This window comes from Sphaeramia orbicularis, chromosome 12 (assembly GCF_902148855.1).
Source record: "Sphaeramia orbicularis chromosome 12, fSphaOr1.1, whole genome shotgun sequence".
In the NCBI taxonomy this organism is placed as follows: domain Eukaryota; kingdom Metazoa; phylum Chordata; class Actinopteri; order Kurtiformes; family Apogonidae; genus Sphaeramia; species Sphaeramia orbicularis.
In genome coordinates, this window is record NC_043968.1 from 9280361 (window position 1) to 9293447 (window position 13087).

General features: G+C 41.3%; 1 protein-coding gene across 3 annotated transcripts in view; it reads right to left on the reverse strand.

Annotated features, from left to right (window-relative positions):
* Nucleotides 1-287: 287 nt before the first annotated feature.
* The window catches only part of LOC115429962 (flocculation protein FLO11), an 83629-nt gene continuing 70829 nt past the window's right edge, over nt 288-13087 (reverse strand). For all 3 annotated transcript variants that reach the window (XM_030149809.1, XM_030149807.1, XM_030149808.1), the window contains exon 4: nt 288-633. In XM_030149809.1, the coding sequence (XP_030005669.1) occupies nt 444-633 (190 nt within the window). In that variant the 3' untranslated portion in view covers nt 288-443. The remainder of the gene's footprint in view (nt 634-13087) is intronic.

The following is a 13087-nucleotide window of genomic DNA, read 5'->3' on the forward strand; positions in this document are numbered from 1 at the left end:
ATATATATATATATATATATATATATATATGTATTCTCTTTATATCTCCTAATTGCTTCTTAACTGTGAGTCATATTGTGGACTGAACTTTTGCTTTTATTTGACTTCAGCACTTTTACTTCCCTGCGCCAGTATCAAACCTGCAAGTGCTGAAGAGGCATTTTAAGAGCTGTAACAACATGTGCGCCCCAGTCAACCCATTCTCATCAACTCCAACAGCAACAACAGCTAAATTCATAACCTTTGCCATATCTTTCTCCTCCCACGGTTTTTGTGTTTGCATTTTTAATTTTCCAGTTCATTCCTCACTTTGTTTTTCATCTCAGATCTCCTCAGTTGATCATTTGTACATTTTTTTGTTGTTGTTGTTTTTTTCTTAGGAAGGGTATGCAGTGCATTGCAGTATCAAAACGTCTCTTTGTGTGTCCTCTCAGGCTGTAAGCTCAGAGGAACCAGAAGCATTTCTTCCTGTTCTTCTTGGTGGTGGCAGGCGGTCGCACCGGTTGAGGAGAGTCCTGTTGGTTGGGTGTGGTGGGCGGGGGGGTGGGGCTCGGGGGCAGTCCCTCAGGTGGGTCACCCACTTTCCATGTACGTACCACCTGCCCTTCCTGTAGACGGAAGTCATGTTCTACGCTGAAAAGAAAAAGAGAAAGAGAAGGTTAAAACCTTAGACTGTGTTTTAACTAGTGCTGTCAAACGATTAAAATGTTGAATCAGATTAATCACAGGGTTGCTGGGGATTAATTTAGATTAATCACAAATAAATATCATTAATTTTTATTCCATAAAGACCCAGTGCTTCTTTTGTGGCAGTTCCCTAATTAATATTTCTCCCTATTTTAACCTTCCTTAACCTCCTAAGACTCAGGAAATGTCAGCAAAGTACCAGCTTTTTTTGTTTTTTATTAAATCAGTGCCTATATTGGAAACATCATGATGCAACAGTTTTTTCAGATGCAGTTTTTTTAAATTTTTATGGAATATCCTTTGGGGTGGACAGTTTTCTTTTCTTTTTTTTTGTATGAAGTTGTGAAACTGTTGTCCACAAATGTGGACAGAAAACCCATAGCTGGGTCTGAGGACGTTAAGCAATTCATCACTATTTTTTATAATATTATCCTCTGTATTTTGTGTTTTTTCAGTGAAAATCATGTATTTTCCAATATTTAATTCACTGATCATGTGTACATTCATTAAAGCTCAGATTAAAGTTGAAGGTTATTATATCAAAAAGAGAGAAAACTGAAGAAAAAGTGATTTTTCAGTAAAATATGTCATTAACCCTTTCATGCATGTATTATCAAAACCTTAGTCAATATTTTTTTGAGTGTTTTTATTCCTCTTTAGGCATGAAAAAAACAATGCAAATGATTTTTTTTTTCTTTTTTATGAACCTATTTTTTGTGGAGTCACAAAAATGTCCACCCAGCTGGACACCATGCATTTAATTTTTGAAGCAAAGAAACATATATTTAAAACTCATCTTTAGAAAGTGATATACTGTGTGAAAACTATGAAATAAAAACATTTTTAATGCTGCTAATTGCTAAATCGCTAATGTTTTCTCACATTTGATCATACTCTAATATTAGTTATTATTCATTTCATGGAGATAATATCCTCCTGAGACCCAGGAATTTGACAGCTTTAGCTTTTTTACATTAAAAAATTGTCTTGATTGGAAACTGCATAATGCAACAATTTTTTCAGATACATTTTTAAAATAATTTTTGTTTATTGATTGATTTTTAAATGGAATGTCCTTTTTAATGCACAGCATTTTTTTTTTTTTTTTTGCGTAAAACTGTCAAACTTTTGTCCCCTACAGAGGACAAAATGCATTGCGGGGTCTCAGGAGGATATGTGGACAAAAAAAAAAAAAAAAGTTTCAGAAAACTGTTAATTACAGTCAAATAACAATTAGTATCTGATTTGCACTAAAACATGTTAGTGCAGATCAGGTTTATCAAGAGCAGCAGCATTACAATAATTGTATGAACTGCAGTATTTGGCACGATGCATAAGCGTCCACTGTGTTGGCTGGTATGGAACTAAAACAACAAAACCCATGAATATACAAGAGAACAGCTGGAGAAGAACTGTCCACTGTAGTGACCAGTATGCATGAAAGGGTTAATTAAACATAAACCGAATGTCTCCATCCACTGGCATTGATCCAACTCTATGGGTTTTACTGGTGAATCAATGTTGTAGAAGATGACAGTGTTTCCATGTTCCCTATGTAGCCTCTGAACGTCCAAATGGGTCATATCTGATGACCATGAAAAGATGAAAAACTGTATTTTACATCAATTATATACATGTATTGATAGGATTAGCGGATCAGACGTTATTAAACATTTTAGATCAGTAGATGGTTTTGGTTGCCAGTGGCTGCTTGGGTCTTTATGGGTTAATCTATATTAATCGCGTTTCATTGTGCATGAGCAAACAAACTCAAGAAAGAAGGGAATATATGTGCACTTCCATCGTTTCAACAAATCAACTTGAAACAACTGTTGTGTCTTGGGCTAATGTGCTGTTTAGCCTCTTCCATCTTTATGGGTTGGTTCTGCTGCCTGTCACTACCGGATCAACTGCCCATTCGTTCATTCGTGACAGTAACTCTACTTGGACAAACTGACCCAAATGCATTACCAAAGACGTTCAGAGTCATTCTGTGCTGCAGATGGGTTAACTGCATTAACATTTTTAATCAGATTAATTATGATGATGGATTAATCCATGTTAACGCATTAATTTTGACAGCCCTAGTTTTAACCCATAAAGACCCAAACATCCACTGGCGACCACAATCATTTACCGATATAAAAAGTTAAATACCTGTTGATCCATTAATTCTATTAATAAATATAAATAATTGGTGTAAAATACAGTTCTTCATCTTTTCATGGTCATCAGATATGACCCGTTTGGACGTTCAGAGGCTCCGTAGTTACCATGAAAACACTGTCATCTTCTACAACATTGACTCACCAGCAAAACACATGGAGTTGGATCAATGACAGTGGATGGACACACTTGTTTTTATGTTCAGTTAATGATAAATTTTACAGAAAAAGTCACTTTTTCCTCCATTTTCTCAGTTTTTGATATAATAACACTCAACTTTAATTTGAGCTTTTATGGACATCAATCATGATCAGTAAATTAAATTAAATGTAGGAAAATACCAGATTTTCACTGAAAAATGCAAAATATTGGGCATAATATTAGAATAAATGGTGATTAATCACTTAAGAAAAGTAAAAAATAGAGTAAAAGTTGATATCAAACTGGAAGAAAAATCCAAGGCACACTCTTTGAACATTAAAATGCTTTTATTAACATGGCACGGTCATATCTAGACCCAAAACACACTTCCACTTCTAGGAAGGCTTCCTGATGAAGGCTTGAAGCCGAAACATGTAGAAGTGTGTTTTGGGTCTAGATATGACCATGTTAATAAAGGCTTTTTAATGTTTAAAGGGAGTGCCTTGGATTTTTCTTCCAGTTTGCTATCTACTTTATGAATCCCTTTTTCCAAAGAGCACCTCGAACAAACTCTTTTTTGGTCTGAGAAGCATTCCGTCCCATGAATTGTTAGAGTAAAAGTTATTTGGGAACTGCCACAAAAGCAGCACTAGATCTTTAATGGTTAAGAAAAAAGATATAACAGGAAGAGCTCCTGAGAAAGGCATCAAAGAGAAGCAGTGAAAAAAACCACACTTCCTATAGTTGACAATGATGAAGCTGTTGACAAAGTGAATCAAGAGCTAAAATGCTGAGTATTACAGAATGTTGCAGCACCAGGAGGGATCCCAGGACTGCAGTTGACACACACACCAAAGGAAAAGTCAGCAAAGGTGCATTGTCAGTCACATGACAGTATAGCTCAGGGGTTTCGCTGCTGAAATGAGATGTGAACTCTGATGCACCTCTGCAGAAGCTATAGGTAAACGTAAGCAATAATAAATGAATGCATCTGCAATAAAGGAATAACCTATAAGGACAATATTTGCTTGCTGAATTACTTCTGTCAGCAGTTACATGTTGGGTAAGCTTTCCCCCCGCGAACTGATTCTTTTTTCTTCTTTTCTCTTCTTATTCATTTTGCTTCGCTGCTATTCTTGCTTATTATGCAGTGGCCTAGTTAGCTGGTGTTTCTCATCACAGCACAGATGCTGGAAATAAAGAGGACTCCCTCAGTTGACGGTACAAGGAGAGGAGCGCTGCAGAGGAAGCAACGTGGACTATGTTCAGCAGCAGCAGCAGCAGCAGAAGCAGCAGAAGCAGCAGCAGGGCCTGGAGTTTTCAAGCAACAACAATGAGGGCTCTCACATTCAAACCCATCTGGCTTCAAAACTCCCACTCCCTCAGTCGCTCAGCCACTTCACTGTGGATGCCCACTGGTATTCTTATGCACCAACAAAACAAATGAAACATCCAACCCCAGACAGGAGCGCAGTGCAGGCTACAAGCATGGACACAGTAAACAAGTAAAAAGTGAGTGGGTACAAAGAGCAGTGGAGAGGATTTCTTCTCTCTGCAATATGTACAGCAGGCAGGAAAAAAGCCACTTCAACTAAAAACCTCTTTGTGGCAGCTGGGTCTGCTTCACAGCTTGAAACAAACCTTCAAAGCTGGGTAAAAATGAGGCGCTAGTCCAGTGTTTTTCAACCTTGGGGTCGGGACCCAACGTGGGGTCGCCTGGAATTCAAATGGGGTTGCCTGAAATTTTTAGTAATTGATTAAAAAAAAACAAAAAACGCACTAATAAAAATATGGTGAGTTGACAGAGACAATCACAATACACAAAAGACATGACACACTGAGTGTGAAACTGCAGCACTGTGGTTCTGTTTATCTGTCACATGTTCATTGTGGTCAGTTTCAGATGCTGCAGCTCTTTCATAATTCATAGTTTGAGTTCTTGTTTGTTCAGTATTAATTGTCCTCCTTGTAAATCCAAGCTGGACTGACTGTACATATCCTGACCAAGGAAAATAAAATTCTCCCTTTGTGCAGTAATCTACACCTGGATTTACTGCCTCTGTCCATAATAATATACATTATATAGACTAAATGTCATCTATAATTAACCTTTATTTGCAACATAGTAAAGAAAACTATTCCAGGATCAAAAACAAATTAATTTTAGCAAAAAAAAAAAAGTATCTGTTTTGAATGTTTTGGGTCACCATAAATTTGTAATGTTAACCCTTTCATGCATGAATTATGAGACCTTTAATCAAGATTTTTTTTTTCCTGAGTATTTATTCCTTTATAAAAAACATGCCTAAAGAAAATTTTCTTCTGAAACTATTTTTCATGGAGCCGCAAAAATGTCCGCTCAGCTGGACACCATGTGTTTAATATTTGAAGCAAATAAACATGTATTTACTGATGTATTGTGTGAAAACTATGAAATAAAAACATTTTTAATGCTTATTGTAGGTAATTCATTTATCAGATAGGGGTAGTTGTTTGTTTACTTGCTTTACTAGTTTGTCCGATAAATGAATTACCTACAATAATTACATGTGGAAGACAGTATGAACCTTTACCAGACATTTTTAATGCTGCTAATCTGATGTTTTCTCACATTTTAATACACTGATACCAGTCATTGCTCACTTCATGGAGATAATATGCAAAAAAAAACAAAAAAAACTTTTTACAAAAACTGTTAATTACAGACTAATAACAATAACAACTGATTTACACTTAAACATGTTACTGCAGATCAGGTTTATCAAGAACAGCAAAGTTACAGTAACGGTATAAATGTCAGTGTATGGGATGGTGCATAAGCGTCCACTGTGTTGGCTGATATGGAACTAAAACAACAAAATCCATGAATATGCAAGAGAACAGCTGGAGAAGAACTGTCCACTGGAGTGACCACTGTGCATGAAAGGGTTAAAATGGGGTCAGGAGCCAAAAAAGGTTGGAACCACTGCACTAGTCAGTAAGACAGTCAGTGATGGAGGCCGACTCTTCTGTCCTTCCACCTGAACATGAACAGAGTAAATAAAGTGCTCCTTTCCTGCATCTTGACTGCCTTCCTATTTGTGTCTCCACAGCGCTCAGCTCCCTATAGAGTTCCCCAGTGACTCCTGCCTTGTGTCTGCTGTGTTCCCTCTGTGTGAAAATGAATGGCCCCAGTCCACAGCGCTGCATGATGAAGGCACATGGAGCTGCAGGGATCTGTCCAGCCTCCACCTTAATGATCTGCACACTGAGCCCACAAAGAGGACCAGGCAGGAAAGTGTATGGAACCACCAACACACTGCACTACTGCTGCTCCTCCTCCTCTCCTCTCCTCTCCTCTCTCATTTCCTCCCCCCTCTTCTCCTCTCCTCCCCTCCTCTCCTCCTTCTCCTCCCCCTCCGTCTCCTCTCCTCCCCCTCCCCTCCTCCTTCTCCTCTCCTCACCTACTCTCCTCTCCTTCTCCTCTCCTCTCCCTCCTCCCCCCTCCCCTCCTCCCCCCCTCCTCCCCCTCTTCTCCTCTCCTCTCCTCTCCTCTCCTCTCCTCTCCTCTCCTCCCCGCCTCTCCTCTCCTCTCCTCTCCCTCTCCTCCTCTCCTTCTCCTCCTCCCCCCTCCTCTCCTCCCCCTCCCTCCTCTCCTCCTTCTCCTCCTTCTCCTCTCCTCCCCTCCTCTCCTCTCCTCCCTCCTCTCCTCTCCTCTCCTCCCCCTCTTCTCTTCTCCTCTCCTCCCCTCTTCTCCTCTCCCTCTCCTCCTCCCCCCCTCCTCTCCTCTCCTCCCCTCCTCTCCTCCTTCTCCTCCTTCTCCTCCTCTCCTCTCCTCCCCCCTCCTTTCCTCTCCTTTCCTCTCCTCTCCTTCTCCTCCTCCCCCCTCCTTTCCTCCCCCTCCCCTCCTCTCCTCCTTCTCCTCTCCTCTCCTACTCTCCTCTCCTCTCCTCCCCCCTCCTCTCCTCCCCCTCCCTCTCCTCTCCTCCTCCCCCCTCCTCTCCTCCCCCTCCCCTCCTCTCCTCCTTCTCTCCTCTCCTCCTCTCCTCCCCCTCCCCTCCTCTCCTCCTTCTCCTCTCCTCTCCTCTCCTCCCCCTCCCCTCCTCTCCTTCTCCTCTCCTCCCCTCCCCTCCTCCTCTCCTCTCCTCTCCTCCCCCTCCCCTACTCTCCTCCTTCTCCTTTCCTCTCCTCTCCTCTGCTCTCCTCCCCCTCCCCCTCCCCTACTCTCCTCCTCTCTCCTCCTCTCCTCTCCTCTGCTTCCCCCCCCCCCCCTTCTTCTTTGAGTTATATTTAATAGATGATGTAAGTAATGTTTCTCAGGGGTTTCCTTAGTCATTTATTAAAGGTACTTTTCCCAAATTAAAGCTGTCAGAAAATGATCATATGCTGCTGCTGACTTCACAAACAGACGCTCTGTCCCTAGGATTTCATATATATGTAATATATATGTAGTATTATCAGAGATGCAACCCACCCTGGTTTTCTACTTCTTGAACTTTTACCCTCTGGCAGACGTTTCCAGACACTAAAGGCCAACACAAACCCTCTAAAAAAACACTTTTTATCCCAGGGCCAGAATTGCACTGAATACTGCTGGACATTTATTAATTGTGTGGAATGCTGAATGTTGTCCAGAGTATATGATGATGTTTTATGTGTCTTTTATACTACTAGTAACACTCTTTTTCATATGCAGCTTCTTTTTTTTTTTTTTTGTTAAGATATTTATGCCATCAGGGTTTTTCTTTTATATTTTAGTTTTTATACTCTTTTATTACATTATTAATTATGGCACCTTGGATGATTGCACTTTTTAAATTTCTTTGTACCTGTACAATGACAATAAAGACATTCTATTCTATTCTATTCTATTCTATTCTATTCTATTCTATTCTATTCTATATAAGATGTTTTCACATATCTCCTACTGTATCACCTGTTGGGGTCAGGCCAGTGAATCTGCCATTAGACCTCTAGATTCCTTAAATCTTTGGTGAAAAGTCATTCCACTACCATCATTGCAACATTGGGTACAGTTACATGATGTTTTTTTTAAATCCGATTTATTTTTCCAGAAGAAATCAATTCGGAACTGAAGTATTTTCTCCTCTGTTTACATGGAAATGTTAAACCCGAATAAAGGTTTACATGAGGTATTAATGAGGTAGATAAGTGAGCAGAAGGGTTTGCGCTGCAGTGCTCACGTTGCCTTGTTCTCGCAGACCTTCCTTTACTGTTTTAGCTTTGCATTAGTTTTTATTTCCCAAGATTTTATTCCTGCAGTAAGTCACATCGCCATGATTTGAGCCTCAATTTGTGATCATATTAACCCCACCGGACTAAAGGAAGGATTAGGGAGAAGTGAATTTCACAAAATCACTCATAAAATATTACAGATCACCTATAAAAGCCTGGCTAAGTCTGACCAGAGGAATGAAGCCATTATGCTAAACTAGGCTAAGCTAAGCTAATGGAAGGGCTGCGAGAACAAGGCAATCGTTGTACTACAGTGCAAACTGTTTAGCCTACTTATGGAACTCATTAGTGCATGACAAATGAATGAATTACAAAAACAGGTGATGAACTCTTCCTTCAGGGTTTTCCAGGCTGGTAGATCCCATCAGAATAGCCCACTGGAACAGTTTGGGTTGACTAGACTGTATTGCATATTCTTCCGCCAGCGCAGAATGTGTGCGTCATCGTGACAGGACAAGACAACGAGCATGTGCAGAATGGAAGGAATAAAGTCCAAACGCAATAAAGGGTTTACATGTCCGAGGGATAATTTAGTTTGGAATAAAAAGGGGATTAAACCAGTGACTTTATTTGGATTTAAATTTAATCCGAACTATTCTGTTTCATCTGGAATAAGGTGGTTACATGGGCATCTGAAATAGGATCTAACATTTATTCAGATTAAACCAGGAATAAAAGTTGTCATGTAAACGCATGGATTCTGGAGAAACATAATCTATTGAGCTTTGAAAATGTTAGACTCTTCTCCAACTTGAGTCTCAAGTACAGGATCTCAAACGGCCTGGCTCCTGCTTGCCTACTGGACATTTGTCTGCTATCACCCTGCTGCTTCTATAAGATCCACCAAAAGAACTCCTTTTTATAAGTGTAATCAGCCTTTTTGCCACACAACCTTTGGACAATCTGCTTTTTCTTTCAAAGCCACTACACAGTGGAATGCAATAACAGACAACATAAGGAGCTGCGGTTCCATAAACGGTTTCAAATCTCAACCACATATTTTTCCAAAAACCACTCAAATCTGTAATCGCTGACTTCGAGGTGCCCTGCCACACATATTTCATTACTTTTGTGGTAATGTCTGAAGTTCTACCATGGACTCTGTAACATTTTTTGGTTACCAAGTTTCAAGCCACTCTAACGTGGTATCGGAATCCTGATGGAAGACTCAGCTCGATTTGCGCCGCTTCTCATGAATATTCAACGTGCTAATCTGTTTGACTCTGATTGGCTAACAGCTGGCCAATGAGAGCCTGGTTTTTCAGCATCCATTACCCTGAGCAACAAGTAGACGAACTGGCTGAAACCGAAAGTGAAACTTAACATGCTTTGAACTACAAATACACCGATACCACTTTTTTCCAGACTGAGTACAAGTACAAGTAGTTACATTTGATTATTTGCCGATACCGATTACCGATATGAGTATTTAATAATACTATTACAGTTACTTTTGAAAATGTGCTTTATTGTCATTGTCATTAGTCTGACTGGAACAAAGTGCTGCTACTGACATTTAATGTGTTGGAATGAGCGTTTCTCAATCAATCCACCAGAGGGCGCTGCTCTTAATTAACCAGACTGGACAAATATCACAAAGAAGAGTGATGTTTTTTGAGACGAAGAAGAAGAAAAAAGTCAATGATAACAAACGTGGTGACGACAGAGGAGGTAATACTAATGTGGATGCTAATGTTGATATTGATGAGGGTAGCTGTCATAAATCTGTCAGCAGTTTTTCTCTAACTCACACAGTCGCTCTTTGAACAGATCCTCTACCTCCACGGTTCCCGGTGGTACTGCTCCAAATTCTCCGTCTGGGTACGCATCCGTGAACACCCAGAAAATGGACAGAAATATGTACAGAATATAGGTAGAGAATGGACAGAATGCTCCATCCGTATCCGTCTGTGTCTTTAACGTAACTTTCAGTCACTGTTACTTTTGTCACCGTCATTTATTTTGAAAAATCTCCACACTGCTGACATTAGTCCTCCGCCGCGTACCTGCTGCACAGCTGTGAACGTTACGCCGCCGTAAAGTGGCATCGATGTGTTTGTATCGGAGCACTTTTACAAGTACGAGTAAAAGTACACGCACTCAGTATCGGATCGATACCCGATATTCGGTGTCGGCATCGGTGAACGTTCGACTCCCGGCTTCTATGCCTCTCTTGTACAGTGGACCTTACATGGAAGTTCTAGAATTCCATTTTAGAACATAATAGAGGACTCCAACTTTAAACGACCAGTATTTCTTCCAAGAAAAAGCAGCTTCCATTTGGACTAAACACGGTATCTTTTCTCTCCAGGGTTGTAGACGAATCACAGCATGCTTTTCTGTTTCTTCAGTTTAGGTACAAAAAAAACAACAAAAACAAAGCAAAACAAGATTGTTGTTTTCACACCATGTCTTGTGAACGCTGATCCCTCACATCCTGGAACCTGAGCATATCATGCCTTTGGTAGACTGTTAGAACATTACTTACATTATTATTGGAATATTTTCTTTGATTTGTGTATTTTTCTTTTAATGTATTTATTTTTTGCTTTTTATCAAATTCTTGCTGAAGCCTCGTTGTTTGAGTGGGAAGGTCAAAGTTACTCCAAAGTCAGCCATCAGTCACACAAGACGGTATTTATACTGTAAAACTATTTATGCTGCGTGTCACTGCTTTATCCATTCCCACTGTGTGACCTTACGTTGCAGCCTTTATTCCTTCCTTGGAGATTTACTGTATAAATCTCCTGTTTTTTAATTATTTAGTTTGGGAGAGAGTGACCTTGGCCAAGAGCACTAACCAGCGCATCCCTAGGGGGGATTGAATCAGCAGATTTGTAGTTACCACATCATTTGCCTTGAATCCAAGGTTATTCACATCTGCCGTCATGTTCAGCTAATATGGAAATAACAACAGCGTGTCCAACAGCATTACTAACACCTCCAACTGTGGTGGATCTGTGTGGTTCTGATGAATGGACAAACACTTCTGTGTGCAGGTCTGGAGCACCGAAACGTACAGAGCAATGAGAACATGGACAGAGAAAAGTCACAAACTGACAACAGGATTTTAAAACAATATCTGAGGCATAAATATTGAGCAGGGTTTCATTTCTTTTTCATTCTTCCTTATATTAAACATTCATAAAATGGCACCAGCAGGAGCTCATCATTGCTCTTCCGTCTCTCCTCCTCTGTGCTTTTGCTGAGTGGTTCAGGAAAGACTTTCAGTAGAAATATAGCAGTGCAAAAAAGCAATCAACTCAACATAATTTTGCAATTTTCTCTAAGGATCCTATAGGCTGAATATCCTTTAGAAAGAACATTTTATTTCAGCAGTCAATCTCCACCGGGATCAGTGTTCGTGTGAGATGAAGTACAGTGCTCTAGAATGCCAGTGCAGTATATATATATATACGTATATAGACATATATACCACCACACAAGACATCAAATGCACATGCATGTTCAGCCCAAAGCCTTAACATGCATACATAAAGTAACATTTCCATTACAATGCGGGAGAACAGGCCCCTCCCTAAAGTAATACATGCTCCATGGATTGGTATTCTGACGTACATGAGTCACTTTTCAGTTGGACATCTGCACAAAACTTTACCAATATTTGCTAAATGTCGAAAAATAATGCGTAATGTCGGTTTTTCCATTAAATCACAAATGCGGTGATTTGTTTATTTATTATCGCGAGATGACATGAGAAGTCATTCCATAAACATGGCAACGAACGTAAATATCATTTTGATTTACAGATATAGATAGATTTACGTGTCTTGCGTGGCGTCTGTCAAACCGCCGGCGGATCTACTCCTAGAAATCCAGCCTTTTAACTACTTATTTCTTGCCTTTCAACGCTTACTCACTTGAACCTAACCTCTTAACCGTGTCTTTTTAACTTGACGCCATCAATCCAAACCTCCATCAGGACAGGTCAGTATTGTCAGTGGATCCTTACCTCTGGTTGTCACCCATCGCTTCCCGCGCTCTGCCCGGTATCTCGCTGTTTCCACCATGGCGTCATCCTCATCAGCCGGAGATAGTCCTCTTGTTGAAGCCAACAAAACCCTGGTAAAGGCTTACCAAACTATCGCGGATCTCAAAGAGGAAATACTGCGCCTCTCCGCAGAACTCGAGGAGAAAAATGCCCAGCTCTGTGGTTTCTCCAGCCGCCTTCCCACACTGTCCAGTCTGTTTCTGAAAAGCGCAGAGAAGCCCAAAGCCTCCTGTGATGATACGGTGTTATGGGATCCTTCCTCTGCCTGTTCTCGCCCCCCGTGTTCTACACCCTGGTCTGAAGTGGTGATTCGTGGCCGCAAAAAGAACACGAGCAAAGATTCACCACCGCCGACCATCAACACATCAAACCGCTTCGCCGTCCTGTCCGTGGAGGACGCTCCGGCTCCTCCCCCCGTGGCTGGTGTGCCCCCCATCCCACCTGGCTCTGTCCCGGAACCGGCTCCTGCTGACTCCGTGGCTGCCACCGAACTGATTACCGGCGACGGTCCTAAAGCCGGTCCTCCTGTGAAGCCGTCGAACAAGGGTCCCCGCTCCTCGGTCCGCTCCTCTGCCCGGCGCCGCCTTCTCCGAGAGGCCGTCCGCCGTCACTCCGACGGTCCACCCGTGGAATGTCCACCTAGAGAGACCAGGAACCCTTCACCTTCAACACTGTCTCCTCGACCACTTTTCCCTCCGACCACCGCTATCCTCGGGGACTCCATCATCCGTCACGTCCGTTTCTTTAACGCCATAACCAGGTGTTTTCCTGGTTCCACCGTCACCTCCATCCTCCATGAACTCCCTCAGCTGCTGCTCTCACTGCCGTCCACCGTTACCCGGATCA